At 54.6% G+C, this 25,056-nt stretch overlaps 2 protein-coding genes across 3 annotated transcripts in view; one reads left to right on the top strand and one right to left on the bottom strand.

The window, feature by feature from the left end:
• Nucleotides 1–14,391: 14,391 nt before the first annotated feature.
• Nucleotides 14,392–16,867, top strand: MARCKSL1 (MARCKS like 1). The gene is made up of 2 exons (XM_045476518.1): nt 14,392–14,720; nt 15,572–16,867. Exons 1-2 carry the CDS (start codon nt 14,634–14,636, stop codon nt 16,079–16,081), a joined length of 597 nt encoding a protein of 198 aa, XP_045332474.1. The 5' UTR covers nt 14,392–14,633; the 3' UTR covers nt 16,082–16,867.
• Nucleotides 16,753–25,056, bottom strand: part of HDAC1 (histone deacetylase 1) — a 32,242-nt gene continuing 23,938 nt past the window's right edge. The window contains exons 4-14 of one of the 2 annotated variants that reach the window (XR_006712152.1): nt 24,500–24,574; nt 22,994–23,132; nt 22,389–22,530; nt 21,291–21,383; nt 20,038–20,146; nt 19,816–19,956; nt 19,171–19,279; nt 18,946–19,076; nt 18,518–18,670; nt 17,864–17,999; nt 16,753–17,679 (exon numbers count right to left, since the gene is read on the bottom strand). Coding sequence is in view for 1 of the 2 variants with exons in the window: in XM_045476517.1 (XP_045332473.1) it covers nt 17,652–17,679; nt 17,951–17,999; nt 18,518–18,670; nt 18,946–19,076; nt 19,171–19,279; nt 19,816–19,956; nt 20,038–20,146; nt 21,291–21,383; nt 22,389–22,530; nt 22,994–23,132; nt 24,500–24,574 (1,169 nt within the window). In the remaining variant the exon portion in view is untranslated. The remainder of the gene's footprint in view (nt 17,680–17,863; nt 18,000–18,517; nt 18,671–18,945; nt 19,077–19,170; nt 19,280–19,815; nt 19,957–20,037; nt 20,147–21,290; nt 21,384–22,388; nt 22,531–22,993; nt 23,133–24,499; nt 24,575–25,056) is intronic. The other variant, XM_045476517.1, reaches the window with a different exon arrangement.

Here is a 25,056-nt window from a genome sequence, read left to right as displayed (position 1 = left end):
TGGGGCACCTGGGGGGAGGGGGAGGGGAAGGGGGAAGGGATGTCCAGGAGACAGGTGTAGGGCAGAGAAGACAGATCAGAGCTGAAAGAGAGAAGTGAGTCTCTGACATGGGTGGACACCCAAGGCATGGGAACCAATGAGATCCCCTTGGGACCTGATTAGGCAGTAAGCAAAGGATGAGAAATTTGCCATGTGGCAGCAACCAGTAAGACGGCAAGAAAATCAAGAGTGCACAGTGTCCAGAAAAACAAGAACACGAAAGTATTTCAAGTAGGAGGGAGTATTTGTATTGAAGTCAGCCACTGCTAAAGGGTCAAGTCAGATAAAGACTCACGAGCATCCCTCGAATTTAGCAACAAGAAGGTCAGTGGTGACCTTGACGAGCAAGCGTTCCTGGGGAATGGTGGGGGAGGAAGCCAGATTGCAGGGGCTGAGTGAGGAAGTGGAAACAGCGTGTGTACACAACTCTTTCAAGAATGTTGGCTGTGAAGGGGAGCTGGAGAAGGACATGGGGTTGAAGGAGGGCTTTCTTCTTTTTCAAAGATAGGAAAGACTAGAGCCTGTTTGTTTGCTGCTGGGAAGGAGCCATCAGGGAGGGAGAGGTTGGAGATGGAGAAAAGAGGAAGGGATAAAGGCAGGGAAGATTCCCTAAAGGAGGAAAAATCCCCAAATATGGCTGCACAGTTGGGGGGCAAGTCAGGGCCTGTACTGGGCCCTGGGGGCTCGGAACAGCTGCCCACTCTCCCCAGCAGCCAGTGTGAGTCACTGGGGGGGAAATAGCCCAAATTGGCAGTGTGGGAAAGGGAGCTGGGCCAGCACGTTCCTCAGGATCCCCAGGGGGTCGGGGAGCAGGGCCCAGCCTGGGCTCTGAGCCCTGAGCTCTGAGCCCTGAACCCCATGCTCTAACCAGAACAAGGGCACAGAGGAGCTGCCTCACCCTTTGGAGGGGCAGGCAGAGTAGTATGAGGCCTGGGTTTTTCTTTTGGCTTTTTTTCTGCCACTCTCTGAACCTCAGTTTCCCTTCCCAAAAGACTGTGTTAGACCAGATCAAGAGCTTTTAACTTTTTTGGGGGAGGCGGGGGCGGGGGGGGAGATGCTGTCACAGATCCTTTCTAAATTCTTCCCAGAAATATATGTGTATTTGGAACTTTGAGACAGTTTAGGGGGTCCTGGATCCCCAGAAGTTCATTCATAGAATGTCTCCAGATAAGAACCCTGAACTAGTGTTGGTTGAGGAGCCTTCTGCCTCTGACATTTGAAAGTGCCCTGGAGCAAGGGAAAAGGCTCTCATAAGGGTCATGGGAGGCAGAGGTAGAGGACTCAAGCCTGGGAGCAGGGTCACTTTTTGAGGTGCGGGTTCTGCCTGAGCATGCCATCAGGGGTCTGCCTGGGTGGCATGGGCACGGTTTAACTGGCAGCTGACCTTACTGCCATCCGCCCCCTCTTGCTGCCTCTGCCCTTCTGTCCTCGGTCCTGGGGGGGGGATGGGATGGGGAGGAGCGTCTCGGGAGATCCTGGGTATCTGGTGCCTGGCCCCCTCCCACCAAAGCAGCTGGTGAAGTCGGACCATAGACCAGACCCCACCCGCCCGAGGGGGCTGGTGCTGCCCCCACCCTGCTCTGCCAGCTGACGCCTCCTGCTAAAAACAGCCATCCCGGGGGGACTATGGGCTTTCAGGCCTCCCCCTCCACCCCCGGCAGGTATTTAAGAGGCCGAAGCAGGGCCAGGCGGGCTGGACGCCATGCTATTCACCGAGACTGCCCACTTCGTAGTGAATTTTCTTCTGTCTCGGTGAGGGGGCCCCGGGGAGGGCGCTGGCGGGATAAAGGGGTCTGGTCCCGCAGCCGGGGGAGGAGGCGTCCAGGCCTGAGTGCCCCGATGCAACCCCTCCAATGTCCCTCCCCGTCCCTCTAAAGTGTCGACCAAGAGTGACTCTGACCCCCGCCCCGCCGCGTCTGATCCGAGGAGGCTCCCTTCTCCTCGCCCGTCGTGCTCTGGGGTGACTGCTGCCCCGTTTCCCCCCGCAGACGGCCCCGGGCCACGCCCCCGCACCGCCTGGACCAGGAGTTGTGTTTCTGGGGCTGCCGGGGCCCGGCCTTGCCGGCGCCTGCCTCCCGCCGCAGCCTGGGCGACTACTGGCTGAGCCCGCAGCGTCGCCGCCCGCCGGGCGCCGCCTGGCGCTGGCCAGCTCGGAACCTGCTGCTGCTGCCGGGGGCCACCGGCCTGGCAGACGTACCCTCGGCGCGCTGGCCCAGCTGCTACAGCTCGCGCCCGCGCCTCACGTGAGCGCGCGGGGCGGGGCCGAGGCCCTGGAGGGGTGGGGCGGGGGCGGGGGGCGGGTGGGAGGTGGGGCCTGAGCGAAGGAGCGGATCCCCAGAGCCCAGGGCCTGTCAGGGGTTGGATCGGCTGGGCTTGACGGTGCCTGGGAGCGGGAGGAGGGGGCGGCACTGAGTCGGAAGGGCGGGGCCTGAGACTGCTGAGAGCCGAGGGAAGGGGCGGGGCTATGCGGAATGGGCGTAGACCCGGAGGGAGGCGGAGCCTTGCCCCTATCCTGTCTGTCCAATTTTCCCTCCCTCCAGATGGAAGCACCGATGGCAGAATATTAACTATCAATTTCTGGGCAAGAGGAAGAGACATCTAGTTCCCCTGCGCCCGTGAGAGCCGGTGAGGGGCGGGGCCAAGAGAGGGCGCGGCCGATAGGGGCGGGACCCCTGGGGAAAGCGGTTCCAGAGGCGGGGCCTAGCGGTGAGGTGGGGGAAGAGCAAGGTGTGAGCACCTAGTGGGTCCTCAGCAGCCGCTCCCTCCCAGGCTCCAGGACCTGGAGGGGTTGAGCCACGATGCGAAGGGCCCCTAGGGCGGCTGTGGGACTCTGCGGGGTTACCCATCCGTTCCTTTCTCTACCACAAACAGTTTTTTTTAAAGATTGACGGATCTGGGGCCCCTGGCTGGCTCAGTCACTGGAGCGTGTGACTCTTGATCTCTGGGTTCCAGCCCCACACTGGGTATAGAGGTTACTTAAATATATATATATATATATATATATATATATATATTTACTTATATATGTATGTAAAAAAAAAAATATATATATACAGAATCTAAAAGGTTGATGGATTTGACTATTAAAAGTTCTGTTCATCAAAAGGCACCTAAAAATGTAAAATAGGCAGGGGCGCCTGCGTGGCTCTGTCGGTTGCGCGTGGGTCTCTTGATTTCTGCTCCAGTCATGATCTCTATGTTCAGTGAGATCGAACCCTGTGTCCGTCTCTGCACTGACAGCGTGGAGCCAGTTGGAGTTTCTCTCTCCCTCTCTCTCTCTCTCTCTCTGCCCTTCACCTGCTCACTTGCTCTCTCTCTCTCTCAAAATAAATAAACTTAATTTTTTTAATGTTTATTTGTTTTTGAGAGAGAGGGAGCATGAGTAAGGGAGGGACAGAGAGAGAGGCGGCACAGAGGATCCAAAGCAGGCTCTGTGCTGACTGCAGCTAGCCCGATGTGGGGCTCGAACTCAGAACAGCGGGTTTATGACCTGAGCCAGAGTCGGAGTCGGGCACTTAACCAACTGAGCCACCCAGGCACCCCTCAAAATAAATTAATTTAAAAAAAGGGTAAAATACACAGAGGGGCACCTGACTGGCTCAGTCAGCAGAGTATGCAACTCTTGATCTCAAGCTCATGAATTGGACTCCCACGTTAGGCATAGAGACTACTTTAAAACAATAGTAATAATAATAAAGGTAAAACAGCATTCCAAACAAGTCTCCTGCCTAGCAACCTAAGAGAAAGGAAAGCTCTGGTTGCCTTGAAGGCACCATCCTGGCAGTCATCCTATGATGCGCATCTCTGAATATCTGTGTCCACCGCTGAGCGTGGTTCCGTTTCTCTGGGTATCCATCTCTGATCTCTATGTCCATTCATTTATTCAACAAATACTTATCAAGGGCCTATTTTAGTTTGTGCCAGGTTTATATTCCGAGTCATCGGGTAAAAGGAACTACTGAAGTCCCTGCCCTCATGGGGCTTACATTCTGGTTAGAGAGACCGACAATAAAAAGAAGTCAGAGATAAACAGTGTGCTGTGCTTGAGAAGAACAAGCTGGGCCAGCTGCTTTATATGGAATGAGCAGGGACTTTGTCTTATCTAGAACAGTGCCTGACTCATAATTGAGGCTCAGTAAATGGTTTTTTGTTTTTATTTTTGTTTTGTTTGTTTTTTGGGGGGCTCGGTAAATGTTGAATGACTGCATGGGTTGGTCTGAGAAGGTAACTCTCAATCAAGGTGTGAAGGATGAGGGTCAACCACTCCAAACCCTGGGAAGAGTGTTCTGAGCAGAGGGAACAGCCTACATTCAGTGGGTGGCCCCTTGCCTCTGGCTGTCTGCCCTGGAGTCTCCCTGTTTGCTGTGTCTCTGTTTCTCTTTGCTGTCTCCGTGATCTTGGGAATCGAAGGGCAGGTTTAAACAGCGGCCCTCCAGGGTCTCTGGAAGTGAGGTCACTGCCGGTCTGATTCACCCCCTGGACTCTGACCTAACTAGCCTGGCCTGGCCATTCCTCCTGGAAGCAGGCCCTCCCCATGGCCACCTGAGTCCCACAACCTCTGGCTCCTTCCCAGAGTAGCATCCTGTAACCCGGCAGGAAGTCCCTCATGCTATCTAACCACAGTCCTGCCGAGGGAGCCCCGGCCCTTCCTCTCATTCTGCCTTGCAGGCAGAGGAGTCCTGCCTGGACAGAGAACCCAGTAAAGACCTAACGCAGTGGGAATAATACCCTCCTGCAGCCCCAGGGAGGCGAACCTCAGAGGGGCCGAGTGATAACTCATCTCAGAAGCCTCTGCCACAGCCATTTTTCTCACTGAGTCCTTCAACACCCCATTTTACAGACAGAAATTCCGGCAGGCCCAGAGAGGAAAACGGGGCAGAACTGGGACCAGAACCCAGATCTCTTGTCAAAATAGTAATAATCGTAACAACAAATCCGTATTGCTCATTTACTCTCTGCCAGGTACTATGCTGACGCTTGGCGTGAGTTTTCTTTTTTAAGACTTTTCACAAACCTACAAGGCGGATACCATTATTATTTCCATTATCCTCAGAGGAGGAGACTGAGGCTCAGAGCCGTCACGTGACTTGCCCAAGGACACCCAGAGAGTTGGTGGCAGAGCTGCGTGTGACACCAGGCAGTGTGGAGTGGCCAGGTACACATCCTGCGCCCCGGGGCTCCAGAGGAGTGTCACGGATGTCTGTTTTCCAGGGATCTGGGGAGACAGGCTTCAGGTTCATCACATGATTGTCCCAAGGCTGACTGGTGCCGAGCCACGATGAGCAGGAAGATGTCCTGGGAACAATTCACAGTCCCATGTCCCTCCCCGTGCGTGAAGATTCTCTACGTTTGCCTTCTCCCCTGGGATCTCCATGTTTCTGCCCCTCACTGCCCAAATAAAGCAGTTTTCACCTCTCTCTGGCTCTCTCTACTTTGGGCATGATCATTTCAGTTCTCCCCACCCACACACACTGAATTAGACTGAACCCACAGGGCTGGGAGGGCCTCTGCGGTCACTCCTGACCCTTCCCCTGCCCCCAGATCCCCCCGAGCCCCCTCTGTGGCACAGACTAGATGAACCAGACCTGGCTCCTGCTGTCCAGACTCTCACAGTGCCATAGCTAGAGAAAGACAGACACATACGCCAGCTCAGTAAAGTGCTGCAGGAGGGTGACATTAGTTTGTCTGGGGCACAGTGAGTCCTCCGATGGATCGGGAAAGATTTCAGGACGGCTTCCTCGAGCTAAATCTTAACAGGTAGGCAGGCACTGGGTAGGCACACACAGGGAACAGCACTCCAGGCAGAGTGGGCAGCACGGAGGAAGTTTCCTTCATATACAGGCTGAAATGGTCATCCCGCCGAGGGAACTGTGAGACTGGCAGCCGGTGGGCTCAGACTAAAATGAGGCTAACTGGGCCTGGAGCTTCAAAGACCTTGAACGCCAAGACAAGGGGTTGGACATTCTCCAGGAGGAGGTTGAGAGCCAAGGACAGGTTTAAAGCAAAGGAGGGACACGGTCGCCTCAAGGCATCTCCAGGTCTAGACCCCCCTCCCTGAGTCTCAGGGTCCATGCTGGTGAATGAGTAGTCTCTGACCCTCAACTAGGTCCAAGGCCTCAGGGCACCTGTCCCTGCGCTCCCCCTCACACACTCTCCTGGCTCCTACCTGAGACTGAGGCTAAGAGTGGATCCTGCCCGGCCTCAGAGGGTGCTGATGGCTGGAGGAGGGAGTCTTTGGGCTGCTATCCTAACTCATCCACTCATGGTCAACAGCAGCTCCCTTCCCAACCCCATGAGACCCACATATGGCCCATCCCATGCCCTTGGTGGGGGCCTCAGTCATGTAAACAGGTAACTACAGGGCAGCCCCACTCTAGCTCCCCAAAGGAGCAGGCTCCTAGAAGCATCTCCCTTCCTCCTCCAGCCCCTCTCCCTCCACACGGGACCCAGTCCCGGTCTCTAGTGCTCCCTGCTCCCTGACTGTCTCTGGATATTGTCTTCTCCTCCTGCCCTCTGGCCTCACCTAGTTCCGGCCACTATCACTTTCATCTGGATCAGTCTCTTCCTGGTTTTCTCACCAACAACTCTGTCCCATCTACACTACCAGAGCCTGTTTTCCTGTTTTGTATGTCCTTGTGGGTCATCCAGGTTGATCTCCAAGGGTAGCTGGAGTTCTGGAGAGATCTAGACTAGAGACAGAGATTTCAGTCATCAGCATATAGACTTTCTCTCTCTCTTTCTCTTTCTCTCTCTCTCTCTCTTTCTCACCCACACACACACACACACACACACACACACACACACATTTCTGTCTAGACCCATGGATCCTAATGACATCCCAAAGTCACCTCGCCTCAACCTGTCCCAAACTGACCTCTCTGTTCCCAAGCGTACCCACTGCTCCTCCTCTAAGCTTCCATGGACCGCTTGGCACCTCCTTCCCCTCATTTGTCCAGGCTGGACCTTCAGGGCCATGCTCCGTTCTTCCTCCTCAGGGGCTCACTCTCTCAATTCTTAGTCCTTCCCTAAGTCCCGGCCCTTTTGCCCCTGAACGCCACCCATACCTCTCTCCCTCTATCTTCCTCCACCCTCTAGCAGCATTTGACATGGTGGGTCACTCACTGCTTTTGGAAACCATTGTTTCCCTCAGCATTCACGACACCCCTGCTCCTGGACCTCTTCCTTTCTCACTGACCATCAGCTGAATGTCCCTGCCAGCTCCCCTCCCAGAGTCTAAATGTTGGTGAGTCCCTGGAGTTGTCTTCTTGAGCCACTCCTCTCTGGTGAATCGTGTGCCTCCAAATTTGGGACACCCCCAAATTCTCAAGTGTAGGCTCATGGACCCATTAACTGCTAGCCCGATGTCTCCATGGGGACTCTAATGGGCATCTCAAACATTAACTCCAAGGCTACACTCGTAAGCCCCAGCACTGAGAATGGGCCCAGCTCCGGAAATGCTCGCGTTGGCTGACACTGCCCAGGCCCCCACTGGCTCTTGCCTGGGTGACTGCAACCACCAAGTGCTTCCCTGCTGCACGGCAGGGAGGACCATCCAAGCAGAGCGACTGCCTGCGTAAAGGCAGGAAGGAGAGCAGGGTTATGGATCAGAGGAAAGTCCAGAGTGCACCATGGGCATCAGATAGCGAAGACCTTACGTATAAGGTGTAGACATCCCGAGGGCAGTAGGAAGCCACAGAAAGGGTTTAAAGCCAAAGGGACATACTTGATTTGACATTTCTTTCAATCCTTCGTGACTTCCTTCACACATCTACTCCATCAACCAATAAATATTTACTGAGCAGCCTCTATTGGAAAGTGACCCGGAGACAGAGGAGAACAGCCAGAGAGGCTGGACTTGGGACAGAGACACAAACAAGGAGCTGATGAAATGCTGTAGGTGAGAAGGACCACAGCTGTGGGGGTGGAGGAGAGCAGATGATGAGCCTGAGGTGGGAGGCTGGGTTCCTGGCTTGGGCAACAGAGTAGGGGGACCCTCGGCCCACAGGGGCTCTATTCCATAGGGTATGTGGTGGGGAGAGCCCTCTCTTCCTCCTGCGGAACGTGGACGTCCTCAGGAGTGGTTTGATCTGGGTTTCTGGGCTTTAAGAGAAGAGTAAAAATTCAGGAAGTAGAGAAGTGGAGAGAGGCATTCTAGGCTGAGGGAACAGCATGTTCAAAGGCCCTGAGGGGAGAGAAGCTTGATACTCTGAGGAGCTGAAAAGCCAGTAGAGTTGAAGTTCAGTGAGCCAGAGAAAAAGTCCGGCAGGGCGTGGGGGGGGGGGGTGGGGGGTGGGAAATGAGGCCGGGAGCTTGATCTCTCTGAGGCATGACCTGGAGCACTCGGGGAGGCTCACCAGGATATCAGACCTCCCTGGGCAGACAGGAAGGAAGGAGAATTTGCGAAGGGACTAGGAGGGGACGGACAGATGAAGTGTGTATTGGAGGGGGGCTTTCTAGCATGTCTTTCTGGGAAAAGTCACTAAGAGGAGGTCCCACTGGGATACTTCTCAGGTGCAAGAGGAGAGGGAGAGAATCCTCTGGGTTCTGGGGAGACTCCGTTGCCATGTAAGGAACTGATCGAGCCAAATAAATTTCCCTCTGCATAAGTCAGCATCCTTGGAACAGCCCTCTACCACCTGTCCCAGAAGAAAGTTGGTGGAGGGGACACAAGGTCATCTCAGGGAGCTCTTGGACTCCTGCCTCCTCTCCCCAGGCCCAGGGAATGGGCACACTGGTGAATGCCAAGTATGTGCCACACCCTCGGCCAGGATTTCACTCAACTGCACCTACGAATATTGCTGGATGTTCCCCCTGTGCTCTGCGCCCCAGATGCTCGGTTTTAAGGGCCTCACTTGGTGGCCGTAGCTCATTTACCTCACAGGAACCCCAAGACATGGCTATTATCCCCGCTTTACAGACGAGGACACTGAGGCTCAGAGAGGGCCTGCAGCCACACCGCAAGGACGCGACGCTTCATCACTACAACTGCCTCAACACAAAAACACCTCGCTGAACCCTGGCCACAGCCTGAAGTGACACCCAGGGTCCTCATTTACAGAGTGTGCACTGGGAGGCCTGGTGAGGGGAGGGACTCGTCTGGGGTCACAAAGCTGCAGGGTGGGTCCAGATCATTTGGAGGAAGAGGTTGGATGGGAGAAGTGAGGGGTCTGAGCAGTGCGGAGAGGAAGGGGTGGCACTGGGGACTGGACTAGGACAGGCTTTCAGTTTCCCTTTGAAAGGGACTTCCCCTGAGTGGGGAATTTTGATTGGAAAGTTGTAAGCAACCCACACTCCACTGGTTTGGCTGCCTCTTCCCCAGTGGCACCCAGGATCTGAAAAGAAACTGAAAGTTGGGAAGAGGGGAGGGAAGGGGGAAGGGAGAGGCTAGGGCAGTTCAGAGCAACCGGGTTGAATTTCTGGTGAACTCATCAAGCCTGGGGGAGATAGGCAGGTGAGCCGATGACACGCCGCATGGCTATTGGGGAAATTGAGCCCCGGAGAGACAGCTCTGATAGTGACTGGGCCCTGGCTGTGTTACACAACCACCCCACCCCAGTCCCACACACGCACGCACGCATGCACACACATGCACGTGTGCGCGCGCGCACACACGCGCACGCACGTTCACAGAGACCAAGGCAAGAGGGAGGGGAAGGAAGAAATAAAAGGGCTGAGCGGCCTAAAATGTTGAATCTTTGGAATCCAGGTCCCTGTGATTTGGTGACTGGTGGGATGGTGGGTCCTAGGGAAGCGCCCCTGAGGTGCCTCAGTATCCAGACTCAGGTTCAAGGCTCGTGATTGGCAGGGAGGCTACAGACCTGGGTCCCGCTGACAACCGAACCAGATCCCAGGGTACCCAGGATGCTGGGGAGTCGAGTCCCGGGGGTGCTGAGCCTGTGGCTGCCTTGTCTCTCCCTGCTGACATCCTAATTGTGCCTCACAAACCCGAAGCATCAGAAGCTTTTATGAATGCCTCTGGCTGAACCTAGCACTGCCATGCTCCTCTGAGATCCTGAGAGCCACTTTCTGCTGGTTCTGACCTCCTCCTCTGCTGCTCCCATAAACATCCCGCCTCCCCGGGTTTCCTCCTCTGTAAACAGGAACAATGAGGGTACACATCTCACCAGGTCATGAACTAAGGTATGGAAAGCAGTTGGCACAGGGCTTGGCATACAACAGGGGTGTAAGCAATGCTAGCAGCTATGAGTATTATTGGTGGTGGTCATTCCTGCCTTTTCAAGGATCTCCAGGATTCTGTCCTCGGGGGTGTTTCCTCTCCCTCTCTGTTGGCTCCTTCCCAGTCTCCTTCCCAGGGCCCCACCCATCCCCTGCCCCTCCAACGACAGTGCTCCTCGCTGCCTGGGCACTTCCTGGGTGATCTCATGCATTGCTTGGCTCTGTTTACCTTCATCTCACAGCATCCAGAGGCCCAGATTTCCTGGGGTCAGTTCTGACTTAAAACCTTCTCTGTCCGTTGTCCCTGAAAGGTCACTAGCCAGACATTGGGCCCTGGCCTTTGGCTCAGGAAACATGATCCGATAGCATGTCTATGTGCTGCCTCCTGGATGTGCCCCTGAATGTTCCCTGGGCACCTGAGACTCAACAAAGCTCAATTCAGCAAGCCCCGCCACCCCGCCCCCCCAGCCCAAGTTCTCTTTCCCTCCGTTTTCCTGTCTCAGTCAACAGATCCACTTTGCCAGCTGTCACCCACATCAGAAATGCAGGCGACAACATTATCCCTCCCTCCTCCCTACCCCAGCCCTGCAGCCGGCCAGCCCCTGAGTCCTAGGGATCCTGTCTCCAAACCTTGCTCCAGACTGGGCCTGTCGCTCCATCCACACCTTCACACAAACCGTTTGCTGTTCCCATTTTGTTCTGTTCCAAACTCTACCTCCATCCCTGGCCCGTGCACATGCCCCTCCTTCGTGAAGCCTCCAGCCTCCTTAGCTGACCCCGGTCTGGCTCTTTTTCTCCCTTTAAGGCACTGCCTGCCTCTTCCCCTGGACGGGAAACCCCTGAGGGCAAGGGCTCTGCGTGACTCACAGCTGGTGGAGGAACTCTAGTGTTTGTGAGTATGAATCATGGAGTCCAACCTGTCACTGTACAGACCGGCAAACTGAGGCCTAAGGAGGTTCCAGAGCAGGAGGAGGCTGACCTGGGGCAAAACTACGGTCCGTGGGTCCAGCTGACGCCCCCCCAGAAGGAGACGGGGTGACTGGCGCTGGGAACCGGGCCGTATCAAGTCACCCTTGCTGAGGTCTCCACTGGGACGTAGCCATTCTCTGATGTCTCTTCCCCTCTCCAGGCCTGTGCAAGTGCTGCCCCCCCTCCCCCCGCCCATGCTAGGAAGGCCCATCCCCCACCTCCGACTAGCTATTGCCCACTCACCCCTCACCTGGCATCTCACCGGATCCCCACCACAGGGTCCCCGCGGAGACCTCAAGTGTACCCAATCCTCCTTTATAGGGCCGTGTTCTCTTCTGCCCTCCTCCCACCTTTCAGCCCCACCCTGTGGCTCTCCTGAGGTCCCAGGCTCCCTGCCAAGGAAACTCATTCCCTTCCATCCAGGGAGGCTAAGGAGCATCTCAGGCCAGGGCAGGGGGCTGAGGCCTCACTGGACAGCTGGGACGGATGAGGGATGTGTTTTCACATATGGGGTTCTAGTCTCTACAGCTGCCTTTCCCCCATCCATCCCAGAGTCCCCCTGTCCTTCCCACTGCTCCTTTCCCTGCCTCTGTGCTGGCAAAAGCCCATACCTCGAAGGCTCTGACCACCACGGCCTCAGCGATCAAACTGAGGCACACACAGCCACCCACGGGGACAGGCACAGAAACGCCAACAGCTACTTTTTCATCCACACTCACATTCTCTCACACGGCCACACACCCTCATAGTTGTACACCCAATCTCAGTCAGACTTAGTCACCAACGCGCAATCTGAAGGACAGACAGGCACACACCCAGAAAGTCTCAGAGTCGCCAAGAGTCACCAAGTCTCTCTCTCCCTCTAAATACCCACGGCCCAACAAAGATGCAGGCTCACACAACCACAAACGTGCACACCTGGTCACACACACTCACACACAGTCACAAAGTCTCTCACACACAGACACAGAGCAATACACAGTCACACACAGAGAGAAACAGACACACACAGTTGCACACAGGCCCCTGGAGACACAGAACAATGGGCGCATTGTCTGGGCTGGCAGCAGCTGGGGAGGAAGGAGCCACAGTGTGGACGGAGGAGGCCGTGGGGGCTCCGCACACCGCCCCCCGCTCACCCCCACAGCATCCTAAGCTTCTTCCCTCTTCCAGAAGCCAGACCCTGCGGGGACCTGGATTTACTGAAGGATTGGGCTCCCAGACGACCCTTCCTCAGACTCCAGCAATATCTTGGAGGAGAGGCAGAGCTCCCTGTGGGCCTGGCTCCCTCTGGGGCTCTGGGAACTCAGGGTCCTTCAGAGAGCCCTTTGCTCTCTCCTCCTGGGTTTGCCTCTCAGCCCCTCAGCGCAGCGCCCGGAAATCGGGAGCTTTGGGATCTGCTCTTCACCCCTGATCCCAACCCCTCCAGGACTCGCACACCCTCCATCTGAGCCCTGCCAGCCGGTGCGGGCAGCGCCTGGCAGCATTGTGGGTTCCCTATTGTGGTCGAGACAGAGATGCAGGTCACGGAGTCCATTCCTTAGTGGCAGTGGGTGGAGAAGGCACTGTTCTGTCAGTGAACTTCAGCGGGGCAGGATGCCCCTCCCAGCCCAAGGCTGGTTCCTTCTGACCTCCCACTTCGGCCAGGCAGTCCCAGATCTTAATGGACGACTTCTCCAGGGGTTTCCGTACAGCCTCCACCTCATTTTAGTGGGTCTTTCCAAATCCTTTCTCACCCTCAGTTACCGGTATCTGCTGTGTGTCCTTGGGCGCATCACTTTCTCTTTCTGAACCTGGGTGTCCCAGTCTGGAAAATGAGGAGGGGTGTTGAAGCAGTTGAGAGTATTCTGTGGCCTCAGAGTGGGGGGGGGGGGGTCTACAGGAGTGAGTGCTGAGTGTCATGTCACCTCAGCCCTCCTCCGCCCCTTTGTGGTCAGATTTGTGGGGAGTTCCTGATTTCTCAGGCCCTGCGGTGTCTCCACACCTCACAGCCTCAGGCCTCCCAGGAGGCCATACCAGTAGGAGGGAGGGAGGGACGTGCTGAGCTGTCCAGGGCACAGCCTTACTTTTGCAACACTTTGCTTCCTCCAGCCCCCATCCCTTTCCTCCTGGGGGCTGAGGGCAGGCAACCGGACACACACATCCGGGGCCAGTCAGGACTCGGGGGTTCCCACAGACCTGTCCATACCAGGGGAAGGGGAAGTGGCAGGGGACTAGAGCTGGAGGGTCTCCACCCCCTGCACCCCGCCTCTCTCTCCAGGCTCCCTCACTCTCAGGCTGGGTAGGGGGCCAGGCTGGGCAGTCTTGGGGCTGTCCTCAAGGGGCTGTCCCAGGAGCCTTGCTGATGTCCCACCCCTCCACTGCAGTGTTTGTTAAATTCCTGGGGTTCCTCTGCCTGCTCCGGGAGGCTCCCTAATATGGGGGAGCAGAGGTGGGGGGAGAGCATCTGACAGGTCAGACAGGTTATGCCAATGTCTCTGAGCCTCAGACTCTCCAGCTTTCAGGTGGGGACGGAGATGCCCTTCAAGGTCGCAGGACCACCTTAATCGGAACTTTGTAATGGGTCCAGGCTGGGGGCAGGAGAGACCAAGGGTGAGTTTGTCTGTGGGGGCTTCGTGTGTGACTGGCTGCGAAGGGAGGTAGGGGAGGGGGAGTTGGACGCATCTTACCAGTCTTGACCAGACGGACTCCGCGGCGGGCCAGACCCCCCAGGCTGACCGGGACCGGCAGGCAGGGACGTGGGTGGGACCTCTGACGGGTCTCCCGGCCTGAGGGGGCGCAGATCCCAGCGCGGGGCCCTGCGGCTTCTATGACCACATTCTCCGGAGCATAACTCAGGACCAAACCTCTAACGAGTCTGGGCATGTGAGCCCTTCGAAGAGTTCTAGGGGGAGACTGACAGGGGCTGTCAGTGCAGGACCAAGGTGTTGGGACCACTCCAGTTGCTGGGGCGTCCACTCGGACGGATGGGTGGTGACAGGATTGCTCTCCCTTTCCTCTAGGAGCCCCCCCCCCCCTGCCCAGCTCGCCGAAAGACCCGCCTCTCCCCTACCCACGCTGGACCCCACCTGCCCTGGTAGGCGAGTAGGCTGGGGGTACCAGACCGCCGGCGTCGCCCACTGCGCAAGTGGGGCCCGGGACCTGAGCCCGCCTCTGCTCCTCGATTGGGCGCTTATTTAAATGTCCGGCCCCGCCCCGAGCTGGGGCGCATATATAAGGCAGCTCGGCGGGCGGCGGGCGGCATTCTGGCGCGGAGCTGAGCGGCGGCGGGTGCAGCTAGCGGGTCGGGCGCGGAGAGGGGGGTGCAGCTCGGTTTCCCCCCCGATACCCCTCCCCCTCAGGCGCGAGCCCCACCCCTCCGCCGGCCAGGCCGACCCGGCTGAACTATCCCCTGCGGCGCGAGCCCGGGGTGGCTCCGGGCGCCCCCCAGCAGACCCCCCCCCCCCATCATGGGCAGCCAGAGCTCCAAGGCTCCCCGGGGCGACGTGACCGCCGAGGAGGCAGCAGGCGCTTCCCCTGCTAAGGCCAACGGACAGGTGGGTGCACTCGGAACGGCCCGACCCGGCCCCCTCCTCCCTCACTTCGCCCCCTTTGGGGCCCTGGGCCGGGGCCGCGCGCTTTGTCCGGCCCGGGACACGCGGCGCCCCCTCCCCCGCCCGGTCCCTTTGTTCTCGGCGCCGCAGCCCCCGCGGGCGAAGCGAGGGGAGGGGCGGGGAGGGGGCGCCGGCCCGGCCCCGCTGCCTTCTTTGTTCGCGGCCCCGGCCCCCGGCGCTGCCCCCCGGCCGCCCCGAGTGCCGCGCGAGGAACAAAGGCGCTGCCGGGCCGCGCCAAGGGGGCGCCCAGGGGCCGCGGGGCGGGCGCCCGGGGGGGAGGGCACTCCACCCTTAGACCCGATCTCGGTGGCTCACGGCCTTCTTTTTGGCGGCGGTGGGGGGGTGGGGGGAATCGAGATGGGAGAGCCTAGGGTGGGTGGGGGGCCGTTTACACAAAGCAGGAGGCTGGGAAAATGGGCCGTCCAGGTGCGGAGAAGAGCGCCCTGGGGCGGCTTCCCGCCCGTTGTCGGCTTGCTGGGCTCGCTCGCCCGCCCGCCGGGGATCGGCGGCCTCGAGCGGGTCTGCGCCGAATGGAGAGCGCGCCCCGGGGGAGGTGGGTGGGGGGCCACGGGACCCCAGCGCCTCCTGCCGGTCGCGGCCTCTGCGCGCTCGGCCCCCGCGCGCTCGTGAGGGCAGGAGGGAGATGTTTGACGGGATCCCGGTGGGGGTGAAGCTACAGCCAACCTCCCGGGTTGCAGAATAGTCGGGGTCCCATTGCCTGGAAGGGGTCAGGGGCGGGCTGGGGGAGGTGGGGTAGAGCCCCGGCCCTCATTGCTGTCTCCTCTGCCCTGCAGGAGAATGGCCACGTGAAAAGCAATGGAGACTTATCCCCCAAGGGTGAAGGGGAATCGCCCCCCGTGAACGGAACAGAGGAGGCAGCCGGGGCCACTGGCGATGCCATCGAGCCAGCACCCCCTAGCCAGGGCGCTGAGGTCAAGGGGGATGCCCCCGCCAAGGAGACCCCCAAGAAGAAGAAGAAATTCTCTTTCAAGAAGCCTTTCAAATTGAGTGGTCTGTCCTTCAAGAGAAATCGGAAGGAGGGTGGGGGTGATTCTTCTGCCTCCTCACCTACAGAGGAAGAGCAGGAGCAGGGGGAGATCGGTGCCTGCAGCGAGGAAGGCACAGCCCAGGAAGGGAAGGCTGTTGCCACCCCCGAGAGCCAGGAGCCCCAGGCCAAGGGGGCAGAGGCTAGTGCTGCCTCCAAGGGAGGAGACACAGAAGAGGCAGGGCCCCAGGCTGCAGAGCCATCCACTCCCTCGGGGCCGGAGAGTGGCCCTACACCCGCCAGCGAGCAGAATGAGTAGCTGGGTGGGGGCAGGTGGGTGATCTCTAAGCTGCAAAAACTGTGCTGTCCTTGTGAGGTCACTGCCTGGACCTGGTGCCCTGGCTGCCTTCCTGTGCCCAGAAAGGAAGGGGCTGTTGCCCCCTCCCCGCCACGTTCCCTCTCCTTTTCCCTCCTGTGGATTCTCCCATCGTCCATTTGGCCTTCCTCTTAAGGCCAGTTGAAGATGGTCCCTTGCAATTTCCCAAGTTAGGTTAGTGATGTGAAATGCTCCTGCCCCTGGCCCTACCTCTCCTGTCCCCACCCCTGCAGAAGGCAATTGCTGGTTTTCTTCCCCAATTCTTTTCCAAGTAGGTTTTGTTTACTCTATTCCCCAAATCCCTGAGCCAGATGTGGGGTGCCTACACTCCCAAACCCTGAGTGTCCAGCCTTCCTCCTCCCCCCCCCCCCCCCACCCCTGTTGAGTTTTTAGTCTCTTGTGCTGTGCCTAGTGGCACCTGGGCTGGGGAGGACACTGCCCCTGTCTAGGTTTTTATAAATGTCTTACTCAAGTTCAAACCTCCAGCTTGTGAATCGACTGTGTCTCTTTTTTGACTTGGTAAGCAAGTATTAGGCTTTGGGGTGGGGGGGAGGTCTGTAATGTGAAACAACTTCTTGTTGTCTTTTTTTCCCCCTCCCATTGTTGTAAATAACTTTTAATGGCCAAACCCCAGATTTGTACTTTTTTTTTTTTTCTAACTGCTAAAACCATTCTCTTCCACCTGGTTTTACTGTAACATTTGGAAAAGGAATAAATGTCGTCCCTTTAGTAGTGCTTTTTAATGAGTGGTCTTCTGGGAGTAGGGTGAGAAGACTGGTTAACCTCAACCCTTGAGGGAGGGATTAAGGTGAGGGGTAAGATTGTGGGGTTGTCTTGTTGTTCAGGAGGGTTGCCCAGATTCTCATGGACACCAGGACAGGGAAGTGGAGTTGAAATCAACCCAGGGATACTGCTAGGAGACAAGCTCAGGAGGATGTAGAAATGTACCATTTTATTACAAAGATTCTCACAAAAATTAAAATAGTATCTCAAAAAGGAAACTAGACTACCAATCTCCACCTGCAGAACTGGGCGAGGATAGAGGGCAGGCATTGTGAGTTTCTTGGCTCACAGGGGGCCAGTGGGAAGGTATGATAACAGAACCAATCTAAAAATGGCTGATACTACCTTAAGGAGCCTGACAGGGGGTCCCTCAAGATCTAGCCACTCCTAGAATGCCCAGTAAGGACACCTTTCCAAAGCCACTAAGCAGGCACTTAACATTTCAGGATTTTGTCCTATGGCTTCTCAAGAATAATGCTTTCCAGACCCAGCACCCTTTATGGTTCAAAATTAAGAAGTGGGAAAGGATGGGTGGCAAGGCAGCCACTAGAAAAGCTCACTCCTAACACGTGCCCTGGGCTCAGGGCCCTGGTTCCTGTCTAGTCCCTGGGGATATTTATATTTAATATATTTTTATATAAATACACAGAGAGATAGAAAATATAAAATCTGAGGGGTTGTGGGAGAAAGGTGGGAAACTTGGCAGGAAGCCACAACTGGAGAGGTCTGCTCAGGCCAACTTGACCTCCTCCTTGACCCTGTGGAGAGAGCAGAGACTGGCATGAGATCATGCACCCCAGAGGCCTTGAGGCAAAAATATGGGGACAATGACTTCTATAGGACCCTAGCTGCCCAGGTGACTGCTGAGAGCTGGGGCTTCCTAGCTCTGCCTAGAACTGCAGAGATGGACTGGTTCCTGAAAGAGGTCTTTGTAAGCCGCACCAGCTGTCCCTGCGCCTTCCCTCGGCATAGCGGACAAAAGGGCTGGTGCTCCAATGCCAGGGAGATGGCTGACAGCTCCTTCCTCACCCTTTGGCTTCTTGCTTCTCCTCCTTGGTTTTCTCCTCTTCTGTGACTTCTAGAACATAAGAATGTAGGGATGGTGAAGGGATCCCTTCCAGAAAGACCCACGGAATTTTCACTTACCTGAAACCCCTTCCCCAACACTGCAGCTCAGTGGACATACTAAAGAGAGAAAAGCCCATCCCAGGCCCTTCCATTGAGCCCTGTGGAGAACAAACAGGTTGGACCGGTTTCCTGGCCTGCTAGAGCCTGAACCCAGTGGGCGGAGGCAGCCCCCTGGGAAACTGGGGTGAAGTGCTGGGAAAAGGGCTTGGGTGGTATGTGAGAGCCACACTCCTAACCAAGGGGAGCCCAGGCATGTCCCTGGCTCTGGAACCTGGCAGGGCTCAATCAGCCACTGGAGATGACAAATCGAGTTTCATTCTTTTGTGGGCCCTGCCACTTCTGGGAGCTGAGACAGCCCCACAGAAGGCAGGGCCTGAGTCAGCTCCCTCCTCCCAGTGCCCTACATAGATTCATCCTCCTCTGGGGCCTGGGGCTCAAGACCCAAGTCCAGACGCAACCCAAACCCACCTTTCTTCTCTTCTGGATCTTTCTCTTTTTCATCCTCAGTTTTGACTCTCTTGGCTTTTTTGAAGTTGGAAGAGTTCTTGCGACCGCCTTCTCCCTCTTCATCAGAGTCCGAGAACTCTTCCTCACAGGCGATTCGTTTGTCAGAGGAACAGACTGGGAAGCAATGGGAAATAATGGGTGAGAGAGCAGGAGATTATCTTTACCTCAGGACCTGTGCCCAGTGCCTCCCTGTGTGTCCAAGAGACACCAAGGGAAGGGGTGACCAAGAAGAAAGGAAGGAAACTCAGACTCCCTAAACTGTCCCAACTACCAGAACTGGGGTTTCTCAACAGGTGGGTAGCTTGAGAGGAAAGTGGAACCAAGAACAGTGGTGGGAAGTCAGCTACCTACTGAGTGGGAAATTACAGGCCCCTGGGTCTGGGTCTTACTCGAGATGCGCTTGTCAGGGTCTTCTTCGTCCTCGTCGCCACTCTCCTCTGGAATGGCATCCTCAGGAATCACCTGCATTTGGACCCCAGGTGCGTGGGGCAGCATTCGCAGGTTCTCAAACAGTCGCTGTCTATGGCCAATGGTAGAGAGGGTGGCTGGCGCTGGTTAGGGACAAACCAGAGCCTGGAATGTTCAATCAGGGTGTGTCTGGGGAATATACTCACTTGATCTTCTCCAGGTACTCATTGGTGTTCTGGTTGGTCATATTGGAAGGACTGATGTGAAGTTTGAAATCTGGTCCAAAGTATTCAAAGTAGTCGTTGTATGGAAGCTCTAATTGGGGGCAGGAGATAAGAGTCAAAGACCTGGCTACCATGGGACCCTGAGAAAAGCATTTGTAGGTTTATCTGGAACTGCTAGCCCAACCATCAAACTGAGAAGAATGCCTCTGAGACAGGGTGAGACCTGAGTGCTTACAGGGTTTCAGTCTTTTTAATGCCATTCTCCAGTGTCTACACCTCACCCCCCACTGAGGAGAAGGTACAAGCTCATGGTTTAGAAAAATTTAGGCAATGCTCGTTGGGAGCACCTCCTCACTCACTACCCCAGTTACCCTACAGAGTAGAAATTCCAAAGCTATAAATAACCACTGATCATTATGTCTAGACCAGAAGTGGGAAGGAGAGGCGGCAGGGTCAAAAAAGGACTCAGGAAAAAGCGATGGTCTGACAATCACAAGAAGATAGGGAAGAGAGTCAATGCCCAGTATCAGAAGAGGAGAGGCCACATGGCCAATGCGGAAGGGGTTATAAACTCTAGGACACATGAGCTCTGGCTCTGCCCAGCCCAACCTGGCCCAGGGCTATTACCATTTGGGATCTCCGTGTCCAGAGCCACGGCTGTTTCATACGTCCAGCAGCGGGCCACGTTACGGATGGTATAACCACCTCCTCCCAGCATCAGCATAGGCAGGTTGAAGCTCTTCACAAACTCTACACACTTGGCGTGCCCTTGGTGGGAGAAAGGGGCGCTGGGTTACAGGAGCGCCTGGCAGAACCCTGCCCACCCATCCCTATGCTACCTGGTCTCACCTTTGATGGTCAGGTTGAAGCAACCTAACCGATCCCCAGATAGGGAGTCAGAGCCACACTGTAAGACAACTGCACTGGGTTGGAACATCTCCATTACTTTGGACATGACCTAAAAGGACACATCCTGGTCACCGCCAGCTTTAAGAAAAGCTATGTGATGTTAGGGGCTGCAAAGGGTGGGCTGCAGTACTTCTTCCGTTTCCTGTATTTATTCCTACATTTCCACTCTCCTTCGTGCGGGGTGGTAAGGAGGAAGTATCAGTCTGGAGTTCTTGTTTCCCTATTTAGGATTTCAGTTTTTCAATTTAGGAGGCTCTCCAAGAGGCTTCTTCTAGCTCTAGTAATGCTGCACCTAGAACAGCCTCACCTTTCCCTCAGTCTTCCGCTTCTTTCACTACCCAAGCTCCAGTGCCCCTTCTTCTGACCCTTGGCTTCATCTGCCCTGCTCCTTCAGTCTTTTGAGACTTTGAGCCTCCTATTGTGAGGGAGTGCTCACCTTCACCTTTCCCATTCTCACAAGACTTTGACGTTACCTAGGACAAAGATCATACCTTGGACTTCTCTGTCACCCCTACTGCAAGGCATACAGTAGGCACTTGACTACCTAACCTTATTAGGTTAATACTCCAGTAATGGTTCCTTGTGGATTGCAGGTGAAGATTTAACTCCTCAGCTTGGCATCCAAGACCCCCATATACATTTCCCACGTCCTTCAACACTCCTCCCACCCATCATACTGACCTACATACAGCTATGTACTGTCCCCCCTGCTGAATGCCATCCCTGCCCTCCGGCCTCCACCTCCTTCTTCACATAGCAACTCCTCATTTTTCAAAGTCCAGCTCAAATGTCGCCACCTCTGTGAAATCCTCTTTGACTACCCTCTCCCCAGCCCAGGCAGCGGTTTGTCTCCCCTTCCTCTGTTCATCCTGCAAAACAGTAATGACCACACACTGTTGTGTGTGTGCCTGCCTCCCACGATGTAGACTGTGAGGTCTTTAAGGGCATGATTCATGTCTTAGATACTCTTGTATCCAACAGAGGGCCCGACCCACAGAAGGCATCAATAAATATTTGGATGAATTGTGTTCCTCTAGCTGACCACACAGCATAACAATCCAGGGTCAAAACAGAGCTCATTTCCCAACCAGCTTCTCAGTGGGGAGAGGTCCCTGAGGTATGCTGGGGGTACTTTGCTACCCATCCCTTAGACTAATCCCATTGGTAGCCCGGGTGGTGGATAAGCCACTTACCGGCTTGAAAATGGCCTCATAGGACTCGTCATCGATCCCATCTCGGAGCGGGTAGTTAACAGCGTAATACTTGCCTTTGCCAGCCCCAATATCCTAATCAAGAGGGACATTAAAGTAAAACTGAAAGATGAAGCTAGGAAGAAGTTCAAGGACAGGGGCTGGGAGGCTAAGGAAAGAGGCAGTATTCTAAGAGAGACAATTGGAATCCATGAGGTGGGCCAGGGACAGAGCAGGGGCACCTTGGTTAATACCATTCCCCTCACTGGCAAGTCTAGCTCACGTTTCTGGACACACCACTGAGCCTGCGCCCAGGCTGAGAACCGTTTATGGAGCCAGAGATGGAATATCCTACCCCAGAGCACAAGACCTCCATCTTTGGATTGGGTTAGAGCTGCTGGTAGTTGGGTCACAGAACTAACACCCACCCTGGGACGACCTTTTTCTCTCCAGAGAAGGTAGAAGAAAGACCATTTATTATGCTGGCCACAGCAAACATGAATTAGTGCCACTTTTTCACCAGAGGGCTAGTGCACGGCAAAGGGTTGGTTTCATATTCATGCTAATAGAAGCAGATACAACAGTTCAGTGAGTTAGTTTCCAAGGACTTTTATCCTGAGGTCTACAGATGGGCTTCAGTAAGGGGAGGTGTCTTTAATTAACTATTCAGTATCAGATACAAAAGACTCCTTATGCTTTCCTGGTGACAGAGTCCATAGCTTTCAGTCAGATGATCAAAGGGGAAGGTTAAGAACCCTTGAGATGGTCCATAAGGGTCTCAATTCCTAGCCCATGAGAGAGAACCTGATGTCTCTAGCCTAAAATTCAAATTGTTTGGGGCATTTGAATAGTGCAGTGTAACTTAGCTGTGGCCAGGAGGGGCTTGCAATGAGTCATGAGACCCCTATCCTCCCAACCCTTTGTGTCTCATCATTCCCTTCCTCCAGAATAAGGGAGGGAAGACCAGGGCAGGTACCCTAGGCTGGGGTATGGCATTCTGAATGGCAGAAGGGGCAGGAAGTGGTTTCTGGTGACATGAGATAGGAGAGTTAGAGCTGGCAGCTAGGGGTGAGCTGGCTGGCCCCTGAAGGGAGTTCTCACCCGTAGGTCCCCAGTTCCCGGGAAGTACTCTCCGTATTTATGAAAGGACACAGTCATGACCCGGTCTGTGGTATAGAAGGCCTCTTCCACGCCATCGCCGTGGTGAATATCAATGTCAATATACAGCACCCTCTGGTGATACCTAGGATCAGAAGGGGGTCAGGGGTCTGGCGGCTCTCTGGGAGTGGGACGCGCCAAGGGCGCCAGGTCCCAGCTTACCGGGCTGGCTGCCTCCCTCAGGTATCTCTAAGCACCAGAGACGTGGAAACTGGCTGAAGGAAGGTGGAAGAGCGGCAGGGTGTCTCCAGAGGCCTGACCAAGCCGACCAAGTCCGATCTTCCTACTCTACAGCCAGGCTCAACTCCAGCCACACAGGGACACTCTGGAGGCAGGATCTGAGCAGCACCTGCCCCTGATCTTGCCGTGGGCTCAAATCAAACCGGGACCCCGTCAAAGAGAGGATGGCCAGCCAGAGACACTCACTGAACACATCCTAGCCAGCACACCGCTAGGAAAAGCAAACTAGGGAGGCAAGCCCAGGGGGAGAGGGAAGTGGGAACCTGGCCTAAGGTGCTCCTCCAAGAGACAAGGCCAGGCAGGCATACTTTAGCAGTTCCAGGATGGCCAAGACGATATCATTGACGTAACAGAAGCCAGATGCCTCAGACTTCTTTGCATGATGCAGGCCCCCAGCCCAATTCACAGCGATGTCCGTCTGCTGCTTATTAAGTTTCACAGCACTTGCTGGGTGTGAAAGAGAGAACGCAAGACTGTTAGCAAGCCATTCTCCCCCTTTCCCCAAGAAGCCCAGGAAACCTGGTGAGAGGTAGAACCTGCCTATTCAATCGCTGGACTGTTCTCTCCCTCCCTCCCTATTCTAACGGGGAGTAAATATGACATTGGCTGGCTACTCCAAACAACTTTTTTCCAAACTGAAGGTGGAAACCCATCAGTAGGCCTTAAAATTGGTTTAGTGGGTCATGATTAGTGTGTGTGTGTGTGTGTTTGTGTATACACACACAATTTTAAACAAAACAGACTAGAATAAAATAACAGTAAAGGAAGTTGCTCTTCTGTGAAACTGGCTTCAGAATGACAGTGTGTGTGCACGACCTGGATTGCAAGAGTAAATGTATTTCTTACCATGGTTCATGGTCAAAAAATGATGAAGATACTAAAGGAACTAGAAGCTCAAAGCACAAACAGGCCCAAGAAGTGAGAGAAATATACACTTGTGTATGCAGGTGCATTTGTGGCATGTAACTTTAACAGCAATAAAGACACAGAACAAGCCAAATGATCCAAGAGGGACCAATTATATCAACTGACGTTGGTCCATAACATGGCATAATCCTGAAGCCACTAGAAATCATTCTATAGACTACCAAAGAAATCTTAAAGATTTACTAAATAAAAAATTCAGACACAAAACTATATACACATGACACATTTTTATAAAATATGGATGTATATGTTATATCCAGATATATACTAACAAAAAAGAATGCATATACAAACACTAAAATGGTAGTAATGATTATCTTTGGACAGTATGATTGTGGGTAATTTTTTCCTGTGTACATCTTTGTTTTCTGAGGTTATATTGAGAGGCAGGGGGAAGGGGAGAAGAGACCAAACAATGATCATAGGAACATATATATTTGTTAAAAAGGGTTTAGAGTAATCCTGGAGGTAGTCTAGAAGTTAATAATGGAAGTGGGAGATACGTGAGGAGTATTTCTGACCTCTAAAGGTAATTACCATGCTCTTTTGTAAGACACAGATGATGACACTTCCCATTTTTATAGCACTTTGCAGTTTGCAAATTGCTTCTATGTACAGCATCTCAACAACCCCACGAGGTCTGCAGGGAATTCCAGTATGTAAGATCTCTGGGTAGGAGAGGACAGTCAAGGACACCTGTCAGTACCATGTCAGAGACTGAACCTGGGCTGGGACTGAACCAGAAGGATATTTTAAAGACCTAAGGTAAAAACTCACAAGACAATTTTATGGGGTCACAGATCAGCCCTACTAGGATAGCGGCCTAAAAGGCAGACCTCACTAATACAACCCAGCACTGCCCTCGAGGAGGGAGGTATATTCCTTACCCACAGAGCCACCAGTAGATAACTGACAGAACTCAAACAGGCCATCAAATACAGGACAGTCCTCACCAACGTTGACTTGAAAGACAGAAGGGAAAAGTTAGTTTCCACAATTTCTTTAGTTTTTTGTTTACATATTTATGAGCTCATGGGAAAAAACAAAGAATTTGGATTCAGAAGGCTTGGGTTCTAGTCCAGGCTCTACTACTTACTGGCTTTGTGATTGGGTCAAGTCATTTAACTTCTTAGAGCTTTGGCTTATTATCTTTAATTTTTTTTTAATGTTTTATTTATTTTTGAGACAGAGAGAGACAGAGCATGAGCAGGGGAGGGGCAGAGAAAGAGGGAGACACAGAATCCGAAACAGGCTCCAGGCTCTGAGCTGTCAGCACAAAGCCTGATGCGGGGCTCGAACTCACAAACCGCGAGATCATGACCTGAGCCGAAGTCGGACGCTTAACCGACTGAGCCACCCAGGCGCCCCTGGCTTATTATCTTTAACAAGCAATCATGATATCCACCTCACCTAAATGTTGAGAAGATTAACAGAAATCTTATGT

This window comes from Leopardus geoffroyi, chromosome C1, assembly GCF_018350155.1.
Source record: "Leopardus geoffroyi isolate Oge1 chromosome C1, O.geoffroyi_Oge1_pat1.0, whole genome shotgun sequence".
In the NCBI taxonomy this organism is placed as follows: Eukaryota; Metazoa; Chordata; class Mammalia; order Carnivora; family Felidae; genus Leopardus; species Leopardus geoffroyi.
This window is presented reverse-complemented; position numbering and strand designations above follow the sequence as displayed.

Excerpts from the sequence above, each read along its gene's own strand:
- MARCKSL1 (XM_045476518.1), top strand. The coding sequence starts at position 14,634 with ATGGGCAGCCAGAGCTCCAAGGCTCCCCGGGGCGACGTGACCGCCGAG. Across the intron at positions 14,721-15,571 it reads CTGCTAAGGCCAACGGACAG|GAGAATGGCCACGTGAAAAG; the intron begins GTGGGTGCACTC and ends TCTGCCCTGCAG.